We start from the raw sequence: 25,522 nt of genomic DNA, 5'->3' as shown, positions 1-25,522 counted from the left end.
CTGCTTTGAGGCAGAAGGTAACCTCAGCCTAGAAATTTCAACAAATATACACACTCACCCATGCTGCTCTAAATGGATGAGAGGTTAACACTTATTTTTGATGTCATACCTGCCCTGACAACATGAATAAGAAGTGCAATTATTACCACCCCATATGTTTTTATCTTTTGAATAATTTTCTTTCCACATTGTAGGCCCTTACATTAACATTTTAATCTAAAAGATATAATTTTAATTTTTAAATAAAAGCCACTTGTCTTAGATAACAAGAATGTGTCACATTGCCTCTCTCAAATTCATATGAAAAGGGGTTCGCCCTATGGGACAATCAGGAGCCTCACTGCACATGGCTGATGGCTGAAGGTTTCATAGATACTATAGTAATGGTTTGAGGAAGGCTTGTGGAATGTTTTGATTATTAAGGTGTTTCCCCCAATATCTTGCTGGTATCAAAGATTAAAACTCTAGAACCACTTCTGGGGCGTATGTTTAAAGCATCTGATCTGAACTACAGTCCCAATCAATGCTGTCTCAAGACTTGAAGAGAAATGAACATCACCAATAGCAGGTGCCTGAGAATGGATACTGAAAGTGCCTTTTCCTTATGATTATACTTCCCGGTGGTCCTTACAAGACACAGAGAGAAAGGCTCACAGCCTTTGAAGCTTGGCAAAGTCCCGTAAGATACTTTGTGACTGGCATCGTACTCTGTATTGCAGACTGGCCATTTTATAAACCACACTCATCCATGAGAGCAAATGATATTTCTTTATTGTTCTTACCTGACTTAATTTTTCTCTCAAACTTATCCATATGCATTGTTGGGGAAAAATAAATTTATTCTAGTCTGGTGTCTTCTCTGTGATTGAAAAGTTCCAACTTCCTCATTAGGATAAATGTTCCTCTCCCTCATTAGGATATCATTATGGATACGGGGAAGGGGATTTCTGTGAGTTTGTGGTGACTAACAAGTAAGTCAATTCCACAGATGATGTTTTGACTGGCATCAGGTGAGCAGCCCAGGCTCAAGTCCTCAGTGAGGGAGTTCTGGCTAGTTTTCTCTGTGCTCACTCAGCTCCCACCAAGTCAGGTCTCAAAGGTGTTGGTGGACACTGAGGTCTGGGCATGTCTTCCACTCCATTGGACTGTCTGCTGTGGAGCCCTCAGAACCACTGCAGGGAACCTGCCCAGGAGCATGCCTGTCTGCACCATTAGTTACTCAACACAACACCACAGAGATGCTTCTATAAACCCGCTTTCCCCAACCATCCCCCAGGAGTTAAAGGAGATTTAAGAGTGCTGACCCAGGTTCTTTTTTTTTTTTTTCTCTCCAGCCTCATGACAATGCAGGGGTGATGAGACCACCCTGCAAGTTGGCTTCCTAGAGCCCTTTCCTTTTGACTGTCCTGTCTAATTAGTCTCTTCCCTCCGTGACTCAGAGAAGAAAGGTCACTATGGCATTTATTTCAAAACCTGCTTTCCCTACATTTCCCATATTCTTCTTCCCACAATTCACTAGAGACCAATAGTGCTGGGTTTTCAACTTCCTCTTCCTGTCTGCATGGGACTTCCCCTACATCCTAGCCTCATTTAATCCCCATCATGCTATCTGCTCTCTATTCTTCCCAGGCTTCTAATGGAAGATTGTAATGTAGAGAGAGGAGACAAATACAGAACACATAAGATTAATATCTTTAAAATATAACCTCGATCACATTTGTAAAAATAAGAACTTTTGATAAGTAAAGCAAAGGGAAAGATGGAACTAGCTCAAATAGTGAAGGGTAAATATTCCTTTATCCCTGTAGTTTCTCCATCTGTCTACTGCTAAGACCCATGGAGAAAAGGGCACCTTAGGGTTCACTTCTGTCTTATTCTCCTTCACTATAAATTACTTGTGTACTCATTTAACTACAGCCCAAGAATTGAGCACATGCATTGATTCCTAATACAAACCAAAAAATACTTGGTAAACAGCTGCTGCTCTGACATTAAATGGAGAATCAGGTCGCCACCCCGTGTAATTGTGTGCAGACTTCTTTTAGAAAGACCTGTTGGCTTCTTGCCCTGTGGTGGTTCCTTCCTAGCTTTTAGTTATATTTAGAGGAACAGAGCTGGATCTCTATGTACAGAGGTCTATATAACCTTCTCTCTTTCTTTTCCTTTGCCCTAACACATGTGTGGGGAATAGGATTTCACACTCTATTTCTTGGTCCTGTAGGATCAGAATCCTACAAGGAAACGTCACAATGGAAAAGAATACTTAGAACAAGGTAGGCATTCAAAGGTAGCCTCCTCCATTCTGACAGAAAACACGTATGCACGACCTGTTTCAGATCATGCACAACCTCAGATCAGGGAGTTTTCCATATGTCTTTATGCAGACTCCAGGAAGAAAAGCAGCGAACAAGAGAACATTTAAAATAGTCACATTCTAAAATCATGAATTCATTAAAGTCAGTTTCTATTCAAAGTGAGTTTTTTTATTTTATTTCAAGGATAGGTATAGTGCTGGTACATTTAAAAAATATATATTTTATTGATTTTTTTTTTACAGAGAGGAAGGGAGAAGGATAGAGAGTTAGAAACATTGATGAGAGAGAAACATCAATCAGCTGCCTCCTGCACACCTCCCACTGGGGATGTGCCTGCAACCAAGGTACATGCCCTTGACCGGAATCAAACCTGGGACCCTGCAGTCCGCAGGCTGACGCTCTATCCACTGAGCAAAACTGGTTAGGGCTGCTGGTACATTTTTAAGTATAGTCTTGAATCTGGAGTGACATGTCCTTATTTCAGAATAGCCCTGCAGAATGGTCGACAAACACTGTCCCAGATGTGGGGGTGAGTGCAGACCTCGCTAACGTTCATTATTTGTCTGAAGAGAAACAACCCTCTTTTTGTGATTTGCAGCTCAACCCTGGATTGTTTACAAACACCTTAAGCCAACTCTGCCAATATGGTAACTATAGTAACTCTGGAAAGAAAAGCAGTAAACCAAAACTCTAGCAGAAAGGAAGCTGCCAGCCTGTTCCCTGAGAATGGAGATCTTTTAGGAAGAAATACCAGAGGCCTAAAATCTGCCTTTCATTAACAAACAAGCAAACAAGGACAACAACAAAAATAAGAGAACAAACAAAACCCTCCCAGCAGCCAAGGTAGGGGTTTGAGGAAACAAATATTATCCTAACAGAGAAGGTCTCTACAACAGAGACTGTCTTCTCTCGTTTGATTGATTGGATTAAGTGAGGGACATGTTGGATGTTTAAGTTTTGCTTGCTTATTTTAGAAGACAGTCTATGTATACATAAGCTGTGGTCTTTTAATTCAATTTGTTTCCCATTAATAAGTAACACCAAGAACATCTGAGTATAGATTATTATTTTTAAAAACCCTTATTAAAAACATTCCAACTTAACTGCATTGGGGACTTTAAAGATCCAATAATTCATATCTCAACAAATGACTTTTTTGTTTACATCCTCTTTTTTTTTTTAAATCCTCACCTGAGGATATATTTTTATTACTTTTTAGAAAGAGGAAGGAAAAGAGAGAAACATAGATCAGTTGCCTCCTCGGTATGCACTCCGACCAGCAATAGAAACCACAACCTCGTTATGTGCCCTCACTGAGAACCAAACCTTTGAGCTTTTGGTGTATGGAACAACGCCCCAACCAACTGAACTACCCGGCCAGGGCAGGATCCTTTCTGTGTATTTTTTTAAAATTTATAAGACACTCAGGCACTTGCATCCTTTTAAACAAATCTTATGTAAAATAAGATCTTACAGGACTACAATATTAATTTCTTAGTTTTGATCAATATATCATAGATCTGTAAGATATTAACATTAGAGAATAGCAGTTAAAAAGAATATGGGAATAATCTGTATGAATTTTGCAATTCTTCTTTAAATCTAAATTTATTTTAAAATAAAAAGTAAAACACTATAGCCCTGACTGGTGTGGCTCAGTTGGTTGAGCACTGTTCAATGCACTGAGAGGTCACTGGTTCCATTCTTGGTTAGGGCACATGCCCAAGTTTTTGGCTCGATTTTCAGCAGGGGGCATGCAAAAGGCAGCAGATAGAATCTATCTATCTATCTATCTATCTATCTATCTATCTATCTATCTATCTATCTGGTAAAATACTATAAAGGGATTAGCTCTTTGGAGCTAGAAGTGACCTGGCTTTTTACAGAGAGCAGGGCTCTAGGATTAGCTCAAGGCCACATGGTGGGTTTGCAATAGTCCCTGACTCACAGCTCAGTGCTCTTTCCCCTCCATCGTGCTGCCACCCAGGAGTCCTGGAGTCACTGCTTCTGCTTCACCTGAACAGTTCACTCCGCACCACCTGCTGGTACAAGTCCAGGGACCTCCCTTAGATGACTCTACTTTCCTAAGCCCAGAAGACACACCAGCATGCATATGCTGGGTCAGTAAAACGGATCCAAATGTAAAGCCAGAGGCCAGGAGGCTCAGTAACCAAGTTCATTACCTGCCTACTCAATAGCCAAGGTCAATTCCAATCAGTAGCACAGAGTACAATGTGGCACCATTAGGTGATAAATGTGAAACTGATCTAGACTTATCAATCCACCACATTTCATCATCCTTTCAATTGGTCAGAGATTCTCCCACAACGTGCTATCAAGAAAAAAATTCCAGAAGGATGAAAGAGCTAAATGATCACATTCTACGCTCCTCATTCAGTTCAGGTTATCAAGCATCTCCATGATTTGAACAGGTGCAAACAAAACACTAGTTTTAAAATTGCATATTGAAATCATTTTATGCTTCCTATCAGAATATTTTATTTCTAGCCCCTGTGGAATATGCCTATACTTTTAGAATAAGCAACTACCTGAAGTCCTTATTTAGTTGCATTAACTTAGAAATTTCGTTGTGACTGTGGAGGTTTAACTTAAGGTGAGTTCCAGGAGTTCCCATAAGTTTCATATCAAGGAAGTGTGTCGACAGCTGCCTATGAGCAAATACTCTGTTCTATGTCCTTCAGGGCATGATCTCTAAAGTGGGCTGATGCTTGGAGAGTTGTCTTTATGTTTGGTGTGGGATGGGTTTGTTTTTAACTACAGAAAATTTATTCTTCTATTTAAAGCAAAGTGAGCCTAAATCCAGCAACTCTTATATTTCTCAAGTCTTCCATGTAATGGAGAGCTTGTTCCATTGAAACAAGTCTGTATTACATAGAGAGTGCAGCTTCTTTTAGACAACACTTATCTTTGGACTGATAAGCACTAATTACTGACTAGCTCTGCAAAATAATGATAATAATAATAATAATAACCCTGCTGCTAAGGAAGATGTGAAAACAAAGTGACCCAGGCCACCTCTTAGCTGGTCTGGAAAGGGTTTTTATATCACAGACCTGAGGATTCACTGCATGGAGAGAACATGTTCTCTCCTAAAACACAGGCCTCCTTGGGTAGATTTGCTTAGAATATTCTAGTTTTAGTGTCTAACAGGAAACATAGGCTCCAGCTAACAGATACTCATGTGACTTCTGGCATTTGGAAGCCCCGATGACAACAGTTATTCTAGTAAAATATAAAACCCTGCAGTATGGTATATAATCTTAAAAATACAGCCCACTCTAGATGGGGTTTCGCTAAGGGAAGGTTCTCACTCCCCACCAATTATCCTCTTCCTTTGGCCCAATTTATTTCCCTATATTCATAAAGACAGACAGGCTTTGCAAGAAGGCAGTGGGTTTTGTAATGAGGTGATATAGTCTCTACTGACTGGGAATGTGTTTCTGTTTAAGGAAACAAGCTCCAACCTGGTCGTGGCTGTTTTCAGAAAAGCACAGGTCTTGGGGCTGACTGCACTGTGAAACAGTACAGTAGCTCACGGCTGATGTCTTCCGAAGTAGTTATTCCATGCTAGCTACCATGATCTACGACCGCTTTTAGTTAAAAGAACTACGGGAAATGAAGACAGCCAGCATTTACCAAACCTTTCATGGCTACAAGCATACAGTAAAAATTAAAGTTATATTTGTGTCATCATACCATGTTTTATGTTTTTGGAAAGTTGGGGATGGTCGCTAGGTGGCAGGAATGGTTTTTAAGTCAATTCTCTATCTCTGTTTGTCTATCTAGCTATCTGTCTGTCTGTATGTCTATTGTTCTTTTTGGTTTTCCATAGTTAGTGGTTAAGTACACAACATTGTAGAGTCCTTTTCTGCTAAAGGCAGCCCCCGTATAGACACCCGAAGAGGAATACCAACCAGTACACAGAATACCCACAGAGCTAGTTCTACCACCATATCATTCCAGGGAAAATAGAAACCTGCATTGCATTTAGAGCTCATCTTCTCAGAGACACCACTCTTCTTCGGGCTGATCAGCACCGATTACTGATGAGTTCTCTAACTGGGTAGGTTTTTGGTACCACAAAATACAGCAAGCAACACACACTGCAACATTCAATCCTAAACCTCACAATGACACGGTGGACAACCTCTTCCTCCAAACCCTCAACTTCAGGTCCTCAGAGAACATTTTCTCCTGGTTGCAGCTTATCTTCTCGTCCTTTCTAACTGCTCTGGTTTACATATTCATGCTGTGATGCTGTTACATTACACGGATTCAAAAATGGATCATCAGCCCGTGGCACAGAGAAAGGAAACAGATGCTAAATCGATGAACGCAAAGTCAGAAGCTTACCTTAGTTCCTTGAAGGGGTCTGCCCTGACGTTAGGTGTCTCTATCGATTTAGGGAACACGGTGCCCTCTGCTCCTGTAAACAAGAGACAAAAGCAAACAGAAGTTGGAGACTGCTGGATGTGTTACCTGGGGGCACAATCAGCTAAATGCAGTGAATCCTTGACACAACTCAATACACACATATTTTTTTTTTGCCACTGGCTTTCGGCCTCCATAATAGGAGAGCATTAAATCAACTCATGCAAACAGCCTTTGAAAAAACAAGGAACCTCTTCTGAAAGTGTTCCTGCTGAGATCAGAGTGAGCCCATGAGGCAAATTCCATGTTGGCTTAAAAAAAAGGAATTAAAAATGATGCCTAGAATTGGCACAGTCTGACTCTGGTCCCTCATAAACTATTCATAGTCACCCAAGTGGAAATGTTTGGAAAAACAGCAGCTGAAGCCCTCAGAGTGCAGCCAGGGCAGAGACCACAGAACACAACGTCTAGGCAGTGGCAGGAATGCTAGATGGTGGAAGGCACTGTAAGACTGTGAGATATTTGCCTAATGATAATTTGGCAGAAGTTTTTCAGTAAATAAAGTTCTACACTATTATTATCTGGGAAAGTTAAACACAACACTATGAGAGATCATTTGAAGTTCAGCACTTTTACACTTTGAGTATTAACATTGATCCCCAACCCAGTCTAGACATTTAGCTGTTGACTTTGCTATAAGCCTTTATCTTCACAACTTGTCAATGCCAGCTGAACCTTTCTAGCCATAAAGATTGTGATTATCTGATTTGTCTGCTCCCAGAGTGTTTTCAAATCATTTAAGCCTCAGTTTATCACAGACAATTGCAGTGGATATTAGTTTTTCAATTAAACTTAGCTAGGCAATATCCTGTACTTTGAGGCAAAGGTGTTTATTTTTATACATTTGGTATAGTTCTTTGATGCTGTAAGAAGGGGCAGAATAATATCTTGCATTCACACGTGAATTTCTAGAATCCTCCTGCAATTATTATAGTATCTAAAAATCCTCCATTAACTGCTGTCATTCCAAATCCAGATTTATCCTGGCATACTGATGAACCTAGGAGGATGAACTGATTTCTTTACTTTTGTAGCAACTGTGGAAATATTTCATCTTTCTGATATGAGTAAAAAACTATTGCAAGTAAAATCAGAAAATAATAACTCGACTTAACATTACATATTCAAAGAATATCCCGGTGAACAATAACTATTATTTTAAGCAAATATTTTGTGTGAGATAGGGACTATAAATACCTATTATTATTATGGACTAGAGGCCCAGTGCACAGGTGGGGTCCCTTGGCCTGGCCGGTGATCTGGGCTGATCGGGCCAGCTGGCTGGGGGGAGGGACCACAGGAGGTTGGCTGTGGGAGTGCACTGACCACCAGGGGGCGGCTCCTACATTGAGCATCTGCCCCCTGGTGGTCAGTGCACATCATAGCGACTGGTCCACCGGTGGGTCGTTCATTTGGTCGCTTAGGCTTTTATATATATAGATGTGGAATCCAAGACTCAGAGAAGTCAGGAAATTTTCCTAAGGTCACACAGCAAAGAGAGAGAGCCAGGACTTGAATGGAGCTATTTCAGCACTGGAATGGATAACCTTGACTGTTATGACACACTGTCGTTTTCAGCAGATTAAGTCCCACTCTACTTGTTCATCTTTTTTGAGATACAGACAAATACCAATGTTTATATCCTCAAGTAATACTTGCTACTTTCCACTGTCACCCCTCTTCTAAAAAAAGTTTTTATGTACACTGAGATGAGTTTCTAATACTTTTCAAAAAGACCATTTCTTTTCAAGTACTATCACAGGTTTCTGATTTTTACACCGCTTTTCATTTTCCCAGAAGCATCCATCAGCATCAATTCCCTCATCCCACCTTCTCTACCCATTCTTGGATAATAAATTATTCTCCATTTTATTATTTCAAAAAGGTTTCTATTAAAGCCATACCTACTTATTCCTTCTTTGACACGATATAATTTACTAGCAATAAATGTTCATAAACAGTTTGAGTGAAAAATCCATAAAGCCATTTCAGCTTTATTTTAAGTTCCATTTAATGTCCCTCAAAAATGATTTCATCAATGTGTTTCCATTAGCTAGTTCTCTGCCCAATAACTTAATTCCTCACAATCCATCAGGAACTTATAAAGCTTGTGACAGGATCTATCCAAAGTGTTTTGAATCAGCTCCATGGCTCTGTTTCCCCTAGTAGCACAGGTAGGGGTAAACTCTTCAAAAAATCTCAAATGCACTTCATTGTCATAGTAACAAAAGAGCCAGCTTCTTCTCTCTGGAAAGTGTACTCAAGTTTGAAGCTCAGTTTGGTCATGCTTTCCCCTCTAAGTGTCCTGGATGTCAGGAGACTTAACATCTAGTTCTCTCTGTGATGCTGGGCAAGTCAGATAACCTCTCTGGCCCTTGATTTTCCTTGTTTCCTATAAAATGAGGGTTGGGATGAGAAGTGTTCGAGCTAAATTGTTTTCTCTCCCAATCTAAAATGTCATAAAGTAACAATCCAATCAAAACATGATTGTTTTTAGCCACTTCCATTCCCTACCAGGAAAACACAGCAATCTGGAATATCAAAGAAAATCATTAAGGAAGAAAAAAGTAAAAGAAAACAGATTTTTGTCCACTTCGAACTGCATTTAACTGATAGAAATAATCACCAGAAAATAAACCTTATAAGAGATGAAATGGTAGAGAGCAAAATCTATTGTAGATGAAACTAACTATAAAGACAACAAAACTTGATCATAACTCTTTAAAACTCAAAAAATTGACTTGGAGAAATTCAATTTTATAAAAAATAGTAAACACTTCAAGTGCTTAACACTAAATAGCTATGAACTAAATACTGAAAGAAAAAAATTATATCCGCATAATTTGGTACAGGAAAATTGGATTTGACAGAAATTGGACACAACAGAAAAAAATTTCAGTGATTGAAGTTATCAGTAAACTTGGAGATAGAAAAGTTTATGATGGATGAAACCTTTGTTATACATGAAGAAGAAATTATTTTACACAAAATAATTTTAAGGAAAACTAAAAAGTTCAGAAATGGTTTCAAGTGTACTGTTTAGAAAATTGATTAAGGAATTAAACTAGCTTAATGGAGTTTGCTCTGGTAAATTCTTTCTTGAGGTACATTCATTAATATTGGCATAATTATGATTAATGCTTCTGTATTAACTAATGCAGACTAAAAATCATTTTTGGGTTTAAATGGTGGGACCAAAATGCTCAACAGGTTTAAAATGCAGAGTTAAAATACCTGATGACCAATGTTTGAATTAAGTTTTCTAATTCATGTTGCTTGGGTAGATATAACCTGAATGACAACCCTTAATAACAACCATATTTTACTTGATAAGATAAGAATATGTTTCTCTACCAATATTAAATTATAAACAGAGAAAAGACGTCAATCTAAAAATTGGAGATAAGAAAATGGGAGCAGGAAAGATTTGATTTTCTGAAATATCAGAGAACTGAGAAACCAAAAACCTGATTTTTAGTGCTGATTTTGTATAAGCTCATTATGCGACTTTTCTCAATTTGCCTTCTAGTCTTATTTCTCCACTTATTATACAAAGTGGGGGTGGGGATTAGATACTTTGTAAGGCCTCCAGCCCTGCTCTTTTACAATGCTCTAAATTACATGGTTGGATGAACCCAAAGGACTAGGAGAAGGGCATGGTGGGATTGATATATTCAACATTCAATTTATTTAAGAAATATGAATCCAGCAGGGGGCTCTAGAGGTGAGCCATAGGGTTATGGAGCTCATAATCTAGTACAGTGTAGTGTACTCTGGCAGTGTACAACAAATTTAAATAATGAGTAATAATCTCACAAATGAAAATACATATTAGTAACAAATGGAGATTAAAACTTGAAAGGAAAATCAAAGATGTCTTTGAAAGTATAAAACTTGGGGTCATTGCCCTAGCCAGTGTGGCTCAGGTGGTTGGGTGGCATCCAGTGCACCGAAGGGTTGTTGGTTTGATTACCAGTCAGGGCACATGCCTGGGTTGCAGGCTTGACCCCTGGTTGGGGGCTTGCAGGAGGCAGCTGATTGATGTTTCTCTCTCTCTCCCCGCCAAAAAATCAATTAAAAATAACACACAACTTAGGGTTATAGCCTGATCTGGCAGGTAAATTTCCCTGAAAAGTGAAATTTTGCTGATATTTGTTAAGTCATTGGGAACCAACTAGGTAAGAGTGGGAAGTAGCAATAGAAAACAGTGCAAAGGTGACAGGGTTGGGAAGTTGAAGTTAATAAAGATCAGCATGGCCAGACTATGCTAAGCAAAAGTGAGCAGCATGGGTGAACCCAGAGAGGTAAGTTGGCCCAAGTAATGCAGAGTCTTGTATGCCACAGCAAAGGCTTTAAGCAGGGATTTGACTTTAGCAAATTGGCGTTTTTCAGAGATCACCAATGTTGCATGTTATGGTCTGCATGTGTGTATCCCCCTAAAATTCATCGGTTGAAACTCTACTCTTTAACAGAACCCAACCATGCTGGCACCCTGCCTCCAGCCTTCAGAACGTGAGAAATACATTTCTGATGTTTAAACTACCAGAATGTATGGCATGCTGTTACAGCAGCCTGAGTTGAGACTCTGTGTTATGGAAAAGGTAACAGAGGAGAGCGAGGGTAAATAAGATGGGTCAGGGAGAGAGACAGTGGTAGGCTGAACTAGAGAACTGGCAGTGAGAATGAGAAGAGTGGGTGGTTTAGAAAATATTTAAGAGGGATCTAGTGACGTGCTGGATAAGAGGGAGACTAAAGGATGACCACAGGGCCCATGGGAAGAACTGAAATTGATGTCAAAGCCAAATGATTAATGCTCAAAGCCAGCTGTGCCCATGGCAACCTTATACTTCTCCAATAAAATCCTGCTTATTTGGCTATTTGGTATTTTAGTTGCAGTCGAAATTGTCTTTACTTAATAAAAGAAGCTGCTTATGAATCCAACTATAATTTTCTTATGAGGGTGCAGGCAACATGACAAATAAAATTTAAATTAAGCCTCCTATAGTATATACAAGCAATATTTAAAAAAACTATGAATATGTAATAATTCCTTGAATAATACACTCTGTTACCTTTTCTGTACAAGATAATTTTCTGGTTACTCCAAAGTGTTAGCTAAACACGTGTTCATATATCTCCCATTGTTTAAAAATCTTTCTAGAATACATAAGATACTGGTTTTGCCTCTGTGAGTCCAGGCTAAAGAACATGGTTACATTTTGATATTTAAATATTATTTAATGTCTAAGATCCATTTTCCTGAAAGCCAATTTCCTCTACAGCATGCTATCCATGGTAGATATAGAAGAGTGAATTGCGGGAGAACTGATCACGGGAAATTCCTCAGAAACAGTGGTTTTATATTTAGTTCCTAACATAAACCTTTGACTTTCTCCTAATAGTAATAGTCAGTAAAAAATTCTTTTTAAGGAAGTGAGTTGGGTTATGTTTAGCTAAAGATATAAAATGAAATGAGTAATCAGTGAAGTTGCAGAGTTTCCACAAATTTCAGGATTAAGCACTGTCAGCCTCTGAAACCCTTCCCAGATTTGAGCAATAAACAGATGCAAGACAGGAACTTTGAGTGGAAAATGTCACTTCAAGTAATTTAATCCCATTCTGTCTCCCTGGCTTTTGGTGGTGTTTAACAAATCACCAATGCAAAAATGTTTGTAGTCATTACAAGTCGTTTCCAGGAAACGTACCAAATATTTTCTTTTTAGGAATTAGGACAGTTTCTCCTAACCTAAAAGTACAGATAATTCATTCAATAAATATTTAGGGAGGGCAGGTTTAGACTTTCCTCTTTATGGGATCACAAATCAATCTATAATGATAAAAGTGTAATATGCTAATTAGACTGCACATCCTTCTGGACAACCTTCCAGATGAAGCCAGAGCTGGGAGGGAAGCCTGGGTCCCGGGTGCCTGCTGGCGGCCAGAGAGAAGCCCAGGTCCTGGGTGCTGGAGGGATGCCGGTGCTAGCAGCTGAGGGAAGGAAGACCTACTCTTGCACGAATTTCGTGCATCAGGCCTCTAGTATATAATATATATTATTTGTGAGCATGCTATCCATGATAGACATAAAAGAATATATATATGTATATATTCAATAGCCATCTCAAGTATTGTAGCCATTCTTTGTCTATAAATATTTAATCATTACCTACTATGAGCCCAGCACAGTGCTAAGGCAATATTCAGTGTGAAGAACTGATCTGTGTCCTTATGGAGTTTTATTATAGCTAGATAGACAGATTTAGAGAACACATTTAAATTGATTTTTAATAACCATTTTTATAAATCATGCATTCTCAATGGGGTGATGTGGTTAAGAATATAAAACTGGTTCTTGGAGGGCTAGCAAAAGAAATCTTGCTCTATTAATGTATAAAGTACAGATATACAAATAGTACATAAATAGATATCCTATCTAATAAGACAAAGTATGCAAATTGACTGCAACTCAGCAACAAAGATGGCAGCGCCCACAGCCAATAAGGAGGGAATATGCAAATTGACTCAACAAGGCGATTGGTGGAAGGCAGCTCTGGCCAGAGCAAAGGCAGAAAGGCGGCTCCAGGCTGGAGCGAAGGCGGTGCCAGCAGCCAGGGGAAGGAAGGCCTATTCTTGCACAAATCTTCATGCTTTGGGCCTCTAGTACAGTATATATGATACTAAAATCTCATTGGAGGAGAGTAAATAAAAAAAAAAAAAGATGTGAAATAATTCTCTAGAAGAGCCATACTAGCAAAAAGATTGAGAAAGTGTTGTAAATGCTATGAGGTTTAGGCAGGGAGCTGATGGAGCATGGAGGAGGGAGTTTGCGCTAACATGGGAGGATCTGCAAGGCTCCTCTGGGGAAATGGAATGAAGTTGTGATCTGAAGGAGGTGTCGGTCAGGCAAAAAGTTTAGATGGAGATAGGTGGAGAGAACATATCAGGAAGCAGGACATGTGTGGAAGCCCTGAGACAATAGGCAGCACGCTGCCTTTAAGGGATAGTAAGATCATTGTAACTGGAATAGAAAGAGCAAGGCTGGCATAAGAGGAGACTGGTAAGGTAGTCAGGGGCAAGATCATGTAGTAACATGTAGGCCATGTTCCAGTCTGACAGACTTTTTGATTGATATTACTAGACAGAAGGAATCTGGTGCCTTTATGACATTGTTAATGTGCTGCTCCAGTTCTGGACAACTTATATCCAATATTTTTATTATGTAATGAAAATAAGCCCTTAGCCCTGATTGTTTGTTTCCGATGGTTGGAGTGTCATCCTGTACACCAAAAGGTTGAGGGTTTAATTCCCAGTCAGGGCACATATCTAGTTTGCAGATTTGATCCTTGATCAGGGCGTGTATTGATGTTTCTCTCTTATTTCTTTCTCTCTCCCTTCCCTTCTCTCTAAAGTCAATAAGCATGTCCTTGGTGAGGATTAGTAACATGGAAAACATGGAATTTAGCAGCATGGAAATCACTTATATCACAGGAGCTATTCTATGAAGAGCTGGAGGAAGACTCTTGCAGGCAGAGGAGTAAGTGGGAAGTGAAGAAATGGTTATGGCAAGAGTCAACATTTTTGGACATAAGATATCTAGTAAGATAGCTGAGTATTGTACATTGAATATTAGTTATTAAAGATGAAGCTATGAAAGAACTTCTTCACTGACACTGCCCCTAGGGCAATGGAAGCTAAAGAGAAAATTAACAAATGGGACTACATCAAAATAAAAAGCTTTTTTACAGCAAAAGAAACCATCAACAAAACAACAAGAAAGCCCACTGCATGGGAGAACATATTTGCAAATGCTATCACTGATAAAGGTTTAATCTCCAACATCTACAGGCAGCTTATGCAACTTAATAAAAGGAAGATAAATGATCCAATAAAAAAATGGGCAATGGACCTAAACAGAATATTTTCAAAAGAAGACAGAAGGAAGGCCAAGAGACACATGAAAACAAGTCACTTATTATCCGAGAGATGCAAATCAAAACAACAATGAGGTACCATCTCACACCTGTCAGAATGGCTATCATCAACAAATCAACAAACGACAAGTGTTGGCGAGGATGCGGAGAAAAAGGAACCCTCGTGCACTGCTGGTGGGAATGCAGACTGGTGCAGCCACTGTGGAGAACAGTATGGAGTTTACTCAAAAAACTGAAAATGGAGCTCCCATTTGACCCAGTAATCCCACTCCTGGGAATATATCCAAAGAAACTAGAAACACCAATCAGAAAGGATATATGCACCACTATGTTCATAGCAGCACAATTCACCATAGCTAAGATTTGGAAACAGCCTAGGTGCCCGTCAGCAGATGACTGGATCAGAAAACTGTGGTACATCTACACAATGGAATACTATGCTGCCATAAAAAAGAAGGAATTCTCATCATTTGCAGCAACCTGGATGGAATTGGAGAACATTATGCTAAGTGAAATAAGCCAGTCAACGAAAGAAAAATACCACATGATCTCACTCATTTATGGATAATAAAGAACATTATAAACTGATGAACAAAAAGATAGATACAGAGACAGTAAAGCATCAAACAGACTTTCAAATTACAGGGGGAAAGTTAGGGAGAGGTGGGGGAGATAAGAAATCAAACGAAGGACTTGTATGCATGCATATAAGCATAACCAATGGACGCAAAACTCTGGGGGATGAGGGCATGTATGGGTGTGGGGTGGGGGGGCAATGGTAAGATATGTACACATATAATACCTCAATAAAAAAATGTAAAAAAAAAAGATGAAGCTATGGTTAGTAACCAAACTTTTATGGGGTACCAGTCTGCTCTATGGCACAGGCCAGGCAGAGGCTCAGGTGCTCAGTTGCCTGGATGTAGGCACACATAATGTGGATATTCGGGTTCATTAGGCTGGGATTTTAATAGACATATACATTGAAATGAGAGTGTAATAAGTTCAGGGTTGTATAGGAAGATTGTGAAGAGGAATATGATACTTAGGGTCTTCTAGACTCATTTTCCAGGAATGGGGATAGTAACACTTCTCTCATAAAGTCATAGTGAGGATTAGAGAATGTATATTATATATAGTGGTATGTGTGCATGGTACATCAAAATGCTCAATAAATGACAGATAATATTTATTATAATGGAATCAAGGATGTTGATTATAATGATAGAAGATAAGGCCAGAAAAACTTAAGGATGTCATTCTATAATCTGAATGTTAACAATGAAGAAGAATAAAATAAGACGTGTTTCCTAGCAATTTAACTGAAACAGCCATACCATCAAGGTGTGCATTTTAAATACTTGTGTAGCATGTGAAACCACAGAGCAGTTTAAGATTCACGTATAAAAATATCCTGGCAAGACATGAAGAGACAAGTAGTTTAATTAAACAAACTCTACTCGAGAAACCAATAGACCAGAACTCATGCTCGGTGTATCATTAAGCCCAAACTGGAAAAAATAAAAGGAATCAACCAAGCAGCAAGCAACCTCATTTCAGTTTCTTATAACTACATTATTTTTGATAGTAAATAAAGCCACAGAGTAAAACAAATCATTTCAACTCATTGGCTGTGTATAACATTGATGGAACAAGGCAGCGCGGAGTTAGGATGGTCTACGAACAACAGAGCAACAGCAACAAGCCGAGAAGGCTGCTTGACATGCACAGCAGAGCTGCACACAAGGGATACGCCTTGGTTCTCTAAGATGATGAATGCACTGTGTGTCTTATGAGTGAGATGAATGTGACCCTCTACCCATACTCCCCTCCAGGTCTCTGTGGGACAGGTGGCCAGAATCAGAGAGAGGGAGGACATGAATATGGGTACTGTATGATTACGGACAGTGCGAATGAGTTAAGGAGAGCATGGTTCTGCCTGGCCTTCGCATGGGAGTAAGGGTTAGATGGGAGTCCTGAATACACTGCTTCCTTAGTCAAGATCTCAGTTCTCAAGTGCCTCTCTCAGTGTGAGAGCAATCAAGACTCAGAGAGAGTCCATGGATGCGGGTGAGACCTCAGAAAACATGGGCATGATTTTAAGGGGTTCCTGGTCATTGAAAAAGAAGTAGAAAGCTTTGTTCCTGTGGCTTTGCAGGTGGGGGGCGATGCCTTTCTATGGAGAAGAAAATTGAAACATTAATTGAAGACCTTGGAGAAGCACTGTCTATAAAAAATAATTGGAGAAACTTATAAAGTCGTTTACAGACGATGACTTGAAAAGTGAGAACCAGAAAGTTGAAATCTTAGTAAACGTGCTGCATGTTCCAAAGCATGAAAATACTTACATGATTTCATTTCAGAATACAATCTTATTATGAAAGCAAGCCTCAAAATGAACATACTTTGCAGGTGACTTAAAGGGTAATTTTAATTATATGATTTTTACCTCACCCACTGACTTTCTCCCTCGTGTGGCCAGCGTGTCACTTATCAACATCCATTTTCCCCTGCCAACAAAATACCAGTATTGTTCTTGAGAGCAAAGTATCCAACTAAATAGTCACTTTCCTAGACTTCCGGGAAGCTAGGGGTGACCATATGCCACAATTTTGTCTAATGAGATGTAGGTAGAAGTCTATTAGGGAGGGACACTGGGCAAGCTTTTACGTCCTAATAGGAAGGTACAGGTGTGGCTGGTTCCACTCTTCTTCTTTCTTCCTACCTGAATATCAACATAATATCTGGAGCTGTAAGAGCCTTCTACTGACAATGAGACGAAGGCCAAGAACATTTCAGACATGCTGATCCAGACAGCACTAAGCCACCAGCAACCGTCCACCAGGCAACTTCTTCTTATGGGAGAAAAAACAAGTCCCTATGTGTTATTTGTTTAAGCCACCTTGTGGGAATGTTGTTACTCAGTCCTACCATTCCCCCCAAGACCAGGGAGAAAGGAGCAAACGGACCCTGAAGAGGGTCATACTTATCACTTAGAACTTTTTTGCCATATGTCAACTAACCAAAAGTTGAAAATCACTCTTACTGTACCTTTATGCTATACTGAAGTGTCTTTGCATCGATTGCTGAGTAGGATTGGGTTTTCCCCCTTCCTGGACTTTGCTCATAACATTCTCAGACAGAAAGTACTTGTCTTTCCTTTTCAGTGCATCAGATCCTTGAAGGCCCAGCTCAAATGCCACCTGCATAGCGAAGCCTTCCCTGGCCCTCTTCTCAGTTATCCCTAACTGCTCCTTCCTTCGTGCTCCCGAAACACACAACTGGTATCCTGGATGAGCACTTATTTCGTTCTAGCTTGTGAGATGGTTCACTGAGCGTGTTTTCCCTTCACCAGAATGCAAGCTACTTAACGTCGAGGACCATGTCCTGGGCATTTTCGTGCTTTTCTAGACAAATAGCTAGACACAGACTTAGACGTTCTGAATTTAATTTCACATAAGCATGAACAGCTGCAGAATGAAAAGGAAACTTCCAGAGGGGAGAGGTGTGAGCTGGTCTGCATCAGCTGTACTGCACCATGCAGGACAGTTAGTGATGAAGGCTGTAGCTACGTGGTCTCGGTCGGTTAGACTCCTACCAGCAAGCTATCTCCTAACCTCTCCAATTTACTGCAGTCAATGCAACGCCCTGGAGTTCATGTGGGACAGGTTTCTTGTCTGGTTTAAAACCCATGGTGAGTTCTGTTTCCTACAATAGAAAGCCTACATTTTAAACATAATATGATAAAGGCTTAATCCACCTCTTTAGCTTTGTCTGTGGCTTGATAATTTTTTAAAGTATTGATTTGTGTTTGTTATCTCCACAATTGTGTCTCCTTCCATTTCTAGGAGATAGCCAGGCCCTCTGCATATTCTTGATGTTTGTTTCCATAAAGTAAAATATGTTTTTATGAATTTTGACAAATACATAGAGCCATGTATCTACCGACCACCATAAGCAAACAGCACAATTTTACTACCCTGAACATTCCACTGTGCTGCCCTTTTTTGGTCAGTCTCTTCCTCAAGCCCTTGCTCCTGGCTCCCACTGTTCTCAGGCCCTGCCTACACGGTCACCTTTTCTAGATTGCTGTATAAACAGAGTCATTCAGTATGGAGTTTGGGGTTTTGTTCCTTACACTTAGCAAAATGCATCTGAGATTCCCTATGGAAGGTTTTCAGTGGATCAAAAGCAGAGCTGCCTTAAATCAACAGTGACACCTGCCCCCTGTCAAGACCTAGTCCTAGTGGAGAGTATGCTGGCTCTCCTCCAGGGAAGGGAAAAGAGAAGAGGCCTGGGAAGGAAGCCAAGGAGAGAGGCAGCTTTTGGCCCTGATTTAGAGGAACTGAGAGAGCTAAGGTCCATTGAGGACCAGAGTCATCCCTGGAGAAGTGCCAAACTCTCCGAGGACACATGCCCTGAGAAGGCAGGACCCTTGTCACAGGGGCCCACAGCCTCCGCAAATGTCCCTAGGTCTTCTCTGCAACATGGACATTGAGAGTCAACAGGCCGGGAAAATGAAGACATCAGAGGTGATCCTTACAGACCAAGCATTAGCAGGTGTGCTCGTATTTTCTTGACACCACATACACTTTCCTTCTTTGATTCTTGAGCAACCCAATAATGATGGAGTCAGAATTTACTCATGTAAGGCCCCAGAGTCACATTTAGGGAATAAAAGTCATATTAATACCTGATGTCTATTAAGTACTTATTCTTTTGCCAGGCATTTTTCTAAGCATGTTACATGAATTAACTCATTTAATTCTCACCATACCCCTATAGGGTATGTGATATCATTATCCCTCAACCTGTAGATGACAAAGCTGAAGCACAGAGAGTGAGTGTTAGGGCCAGGGTCTGAACCCAGGCAAATGTACCTGCAGAGCCCCTGTTCTTAACTCCCTGCTGAATGTGTGATTTCCTCCATCGTGAGTTTGGGAATTATGAGTCATACTCAAAATATCTCCTTCCCCATGAAAAGACCACCTACAGTACTAATGACTGGTTGTGCACATTCTACTCACAGCTGCGTCTGTGCTGAAGGCCGAGTACATTCTGTTTGAATTGCTACCTGTCCACACCTGACCAGTAAGATGCTAACTTGGGAACTGAAACTCAGCAACACAGAGGGCAGTGTCAACACGTGATGGGTACTAGACAATAACCACTAACACTTACTGGGAATCATGCTAAGTGCTTTTACAGGTACAGTCCCTTCATCTTCATGAAAACCCAATGAGTTGAGAAATATGAGGCGTAGGCAGAATAAGTAACTACTGTTCAGTGCAAGTTAGTAATAGAGCTGGGATAAGAACCCAGACAAACTAGTTCCCCCGCTCACATTTTTAACCTTCAAACATACACTTGGGGCTGGCAGCCACACTGAAGTAGCATCTCAAGAGAAAAGGATGGCGGAGCAGAGAAAAGAGAGGTCACGAGGCCCCTGAGCAGCAGAGGGAATGCCTGCATCCTCAGAGCTTCCCTCTGCGGAGCTCATAAACTGGACTGAATGTGAATAAGCACATGTCCATACCCCAAATCCCACAAACAGACAGCGGGGAATGTGACTGGGGCTGGCCAATCAGAATATCCAATTCTCCAGAAACAGCGTTTGCTCCAAGAGAATGCAACCTAAGCCAATCAGTTCTTTTCAAGGATTGTGATGGCTGCCCGGACAAGGGTGTTCCTATCTCTCTCCCTCTGAGATAATGTCCACTAGGGATCTGAGAGAAGGAAACCCGGGCAGAGATGTTGAAAGCAACAGAGTTGCCATATCTGGAATTTTCAATGAAGTTAGTGAGCAAGTTCTCATATTTCTTCTTATAAAATGTTTTCCCTTTAAGCCCGATTAATTTTGCTTTCTGTCACTTACAATTGGAAGCACTCGGAATAATGCATTTTTTCCCCTTGTGGGTGGAGGAAACTAGGTCATGACCGCTTGTCCCTCACACTCCATATCACTGAAGCAAGGAGAACTGTTCTCTGGAGCCCGCAAACAAGTCTGTCGTTTGAGAGAGATCATTATTCCTACGCAACCCCACTTAAAACACCTGCTCCACACAAAGGGGACTCCACAGGGCAATAGCAGCCGGTCAATTTTCATTACCTGACGGTAGCTATGAAAGTGAGTATGCTCAGAAGGTGTCCTTGGGGTCTGAATATCTGTAAGACACCTTTGAGGGCATTTAGCATCTCTCTCTCTCTCTCTCACACACACACACACACATACACAACACACACACACACACACACACACACACACACACACACACACACACACACGCTGGGGCCAAGCACATTCTGTGAGCTTTGTATAGCTTTTTCCTATACCCAGTGCCAATGTCACACAGTAAGAAAAAAGTGGTGCCTATGAGGTCTGCGTTATTCAGTGCCAAAGAGTATGCTCTTAGATAATGAACTGATTATCTTTTAAAGGAAAAAAAAGGGGGGGGGGAGCAAGTGTCAAAACCCAAATCTGCCAAGCTTTATAGCTCGATTTGGGTATTTGTTAAGTGTATCGTGTTCTGCTTTGTCCATCCAAGTGACGGTTAATCAATACTAATTTGATACCAGTTGATTCTTCCCTCTCCCTAAACAGGACTTAAGGTATACTATCTATGAATATATTTTATCCCAGGTTGTAAATCCATATGCTTTAATTCAAATGCATTAAATCTCTTTTTATTTTTTTTTTTATTTTTTTTTTTAGTAGTTTTTTTTTTTTTTTTTAATTTCTTTATTGATTAAGGTGTCACATATTTGTCCTCATCCCCCCATTCCCATCCCTCCCCTCTCCCCACGCATGCCCCAATCCCCTGTTGAACTTAACCGTTGGATAGGGTTATATGCATGCATACAGGTCCTTTGGTTGAACTCTCCCCCTCCTCCCACCCTCCCCCTACCCTCCCGTATCCTCCCTCTGAGGCCCGATAGTCCGATCGATGCCTCCTTGCTTCTGGTTCTGTTCTTGTTCCTCAGTCTATGTTGTTCATCATTTCCTCTAGATGAACGAGATCAAATGTCACTAGATATATACTAATAAGAACTGAATGTGAGACAAGCAATAATATTTATGCTGACAGGCAAATGAATCAATCTGTAGCGAGCTTCCCCCTGGACCAACAGTTCTTTTGAGACCCAATTTCGATGTCCAGTAGTTCCTTATGTGTACATGTCAGCACTGACCCCTCAGCTCTGGATGGTGGACAATTGGTGGTAATGGAGGTCTGACTCCCTCTGGTTTGGTCTCGGCCGATCCCAGGGGCACGGCGTCACCTGGACTAAGGGGCACGTGGCCTCACCCATACCCAAGGGGCGCGTGGTCTCACCCGGGCCCGGGACCCAGCCTCACCCGGATGGATCCAGGGGCGCACGGCCTCACCCGGACCCAGGATCTGGCTTCACCCGTACCCAAGGACACTTGGCCTCTCCCAGACCCAGGGGCACGTGGCCTCACCCGGGCTTAGTTGCACAAGGCCTCACCTGGATCCAGGGACACATGGTCTCTCCCGGACCCAGGGAGGCTTGGCCTCTCCCAGACCCAGGGCCACTTGGGCTCACCCGGGCCTAGGTGCACGAGGCCTCATCCGGATCCAGGGACGCATGTCTCACCCGGACCCAGGGACGCTTGGCCTCTCCCAGACCCAGGGGCACGTGGCCTCACCCGGGCCTAGGTTCACGAGGCCTCACTCGGATCCAGGGACACATGGTCACACCCAGACCCAGGAACGTTTGGCCACTCCCAGACCCAGGGCCACTTGGGCTCACCCGGGCCTAGGTGCACGAGGCCTCATCCGGATCCAGGGACACATGGTCTCACCCGGACCCAGGGACGCTTGGCCTCTCCCAGACCCAGGGCCTCTTGGGCTCACCCGGGCCTAGGTGCACGAGGCCTCATCCGGATCCAGGGACGCATGGTCTCACCCGGACCCAGGGACGCTTGGCCTCTCCCAGACCCAGGGCCACTTGGGCTCACCCGGGCCTAGGTGCACGAGGCCTCACCCGGATCCTGGGACACATGGTCTCACCCGGACCCAGGGATGTTTGGCCTCTCCCAGACCCAGGGCCACTTGGGCTCACCCGGGCCTAGGTGCACGAGGCCTCACCCGGATCCAGGGACACATGGTCTCACCCGGACCCAGGGACGCTTGGCCTCTCCCAGACCCAGGGCCACTTGGGCTCACCCGGGCCTAGGTGCACGAGGCCTCACCCGGATCCAGGGACACATGGTCTCACCCGGACCCAGGGACGCTTGGCCTCTCCCCGACCCAGGGCCACTTGGGCTCACCCGGGCCTAGGTGCACGAGGCCTCACCCGGATCCAGGGACACATGGTCTCACCCGGACCCAGGGACGCTTGGCCTCTCCCAGACCCAGGGCCACTTGGGCTCACCCGGGCCTAGGTGCACGAGGCCTCACCCGGATCCAGGGACACATGGTCTCACCCGGACCCAGGGACGCTTGGCCTCTCCCAGACCCAGGGCCACTTGGGCTCACCCGGGCCTAGGTGCACGAGGCCTCATCCGGATCCAGGGACACATGGTCTCACCCGGACCCAGGGACGCTTGGCCTCTCCCAGACCCAGGGCCTCTTGGGCTCACCCGGGCCTAGGTGCACGAGGCCTCACCCGGATCCAGGGACGCATGGTCTCACCCGGACCCAGGTACGCTTGGCCTCTCCCAGACCCAGGGCCACTTGGGCTCACCCGGGCCTAGGTGCACGAGGCCTCACCCGGATCCTGGGACGCATGGTCTCACCCGGACCCAGGGATGCTTGGCCTCTCCCAGACCCAGGGCCACTTGGGCTCACCCGGGCCTAGGTGCACGAGGCCTCACCCGGATCCAGGGACACATGGTCTCACCCGGACCCAGGGACGCTTGGCCTCTCCCAGACCCAGGGCCACTTGGGCTCACCCGGGCCTAGGTGCACAAGGCCTCACCCGGATCCAGGGACACATGGTCTCACCCGGACCCAGGGACGCTTGGCCTCTCCCAGACCCAGGGCCACTTGGGCTCACCCGGGCCTAGGTGCGCGAGGCCTCACCCGGATCCAGGGACACATGGTCTCACCCGGACCCAGGGACGCTTGGCCTCTCCCAGACCCAGGGCCACTTGGGCTCACCCGGGCCTAGGTGCACAAGGCATCACCCGGATCCAGGGACACATGGTCTCACCCGGACCCAGGGACGCTTGGCCTCTCCCAGACCCAGGGCCACTTGGGCTCACCCGGGCCTAGGTGCACGAGGCCTCACCCGGATCCAGGGACACATGGTCTCGCCCGGACCCAGGGACGCTTGGCCTCTCCCAGACCCAGGGGCACGTGGCCTCACCCGGGCCTAGGTGCACGAGGCCTCACCCGGATCCAGGGACACATGGTCTCACCCGGACCCAGGGACGCTTGGCCTCTCCCAGACCCAGGGCCACTTGGGCTCACCCGGGCCTAGGTGCACGCAGCCTCACCCGGATCCAGGGACACATGGTCTCGCCTGGACCCAGGGGTGTGTGGGCTCTCCCAGACCCAGGGGCGCTTGGCCTCGCCCGGGCATGGGGTCCAGCGTCATCCGGGTCCAGGGGCACTTGGCCTCACCCGGACCCGGAGTCCGGCCTCACCTGGACCCAGGGGCATGTGGCCTCACCTAGACCCAGGGACGTGAGGCCTCACTTATACCCAGAGGCGTGTGACCACACCCGAGTCCAGAGGCGCGCAACCCCGCCCGCACCCGGGTCTCAGCGGGGCCCCGTCTTCCCGATCCCAATTCCTGCCGGTCAATCCCCCCTCAGCAATTCCCCTGGCCATCCTTCCAGAGCTCCAGTATGGCTGCTGCAGAACTCGTCGGGCGGCGGCTCGGCGAAGTTCCGGTGCACCCGGTGCATGGCGGTGGGCCAGTCTGGCGTTGCTGCGTCGGCCCTTGGGTCTGCATAGGTGGCCGGTCGCCGAGCATGCGCACCTGGCCGCTTCCGGGGCGTTGAGATTCTTGACGGACTCAGAGGTCAGCAAGCGCGGAGTCTCCCACCCCATGTCTCATAGGGGCTCGTCTGTCCGTGCTTGGCTGCCAGTGGAGCCGTCCCCTCAGCCGGAGACCGCCGGGGGAACTGCGCCGAGCACGTTCCAGGCCGCTGTTGTATCGCCTGAGCCATAGTTTTTTTGTGTCGCCTGAGCTGTAGTTCTTAAAGTGTGGTCTTTGGGTCACCGGCATCAGCATCATCCCACATACCCCTCTTTTATTCTAGTTGTAGAGCATCTACTCAGCCAGCCCTATGGTGGTCTTGGATGGTGTCTGCTCTGCTCTCTTGTCGTAGTCTCAAAGTTGTTGTGGAAGGCAACAATCAGGCTTCCGCCCTATGCCTCCATCTTGGTCCTCCTTTGTATAGTTAAGTCTTGATTGTTGTTGGTGTCACTGGGGGGGCTCTCTTTGTCTATAAAGGAAGAGTTGCTGTGCAGGAGACACGTTTATGGGCCGGGTCTTGGTGCAGCAAAGCTTTGGCGCTCACTGAATATTCCCGTTGAATGTGTCCCTTATGCACGTGGTTGAAATCTGGTGTCATCTCCCACAGACCACTAGATGCCCTCGTTTCTGGGTCTCCAATGGGGTGTAGATCAGCTACTGCCTTAGGCACTCAGCAAGGATTACAGCAAAAACTGTAGTTTCTTCCTCCTGTCTGAGTGGCCCTGGAGCAGTCCGACTAGAACAGCAGATCATCAGGTCCGCTGCCAGAGGGCAGGCCACCCACATGCATAAGCCGTTGCTTGGGGCGCAGGTGTGCCTGCAAGACTTGCGGGGCAGGTCTTCAAAACATGCGGGGCGGGTCCCAGGGCGGGGCGG

At 43.9% G+C, this 25,522-nt stretch overlaps 1 protein-coding gene across 1 annotated transcript in view; it reads right to left on the bottom strand.

The window, feature by feature from the left end:
- Positions 1–25,522, bottom strand: part of SGCD (sarcoglycan delta) — a 303,981-nt gene that overhangs the window by 61,611 nt on the left and 216,848 nt on the right. The window contains exon 6 of the mRNA XM_008152265.3: positions 6,690–6,762. Within this exon, the coding sequence (XP_008150487.2) occupies positions 6,690–6,762 (73 nt within the window). The remainder of the gene's footprint in view (positions 1–6,689; positions 6,763–25,522) is intronic.

The sequence above is a fragment of the Eptesicus fuscus genome, chromosome 6 (assembly GCF_027574615.1).
Source record: "Eptesicus fuscus isolate TK198812 chromosome 6, DD_ASM_mEF_20220401, whole genome shotgun sequence".
NCBI classification, from domain to species: Eukaryota; Metazoa; Chordata; class Mammalia; order Chiroptera; family Vespertilionidae; genus Eptesicus; species Eptesicus fuscus.
This window is presented reverse-complemented; position numbering and strand designations above follow the sequence as displayed.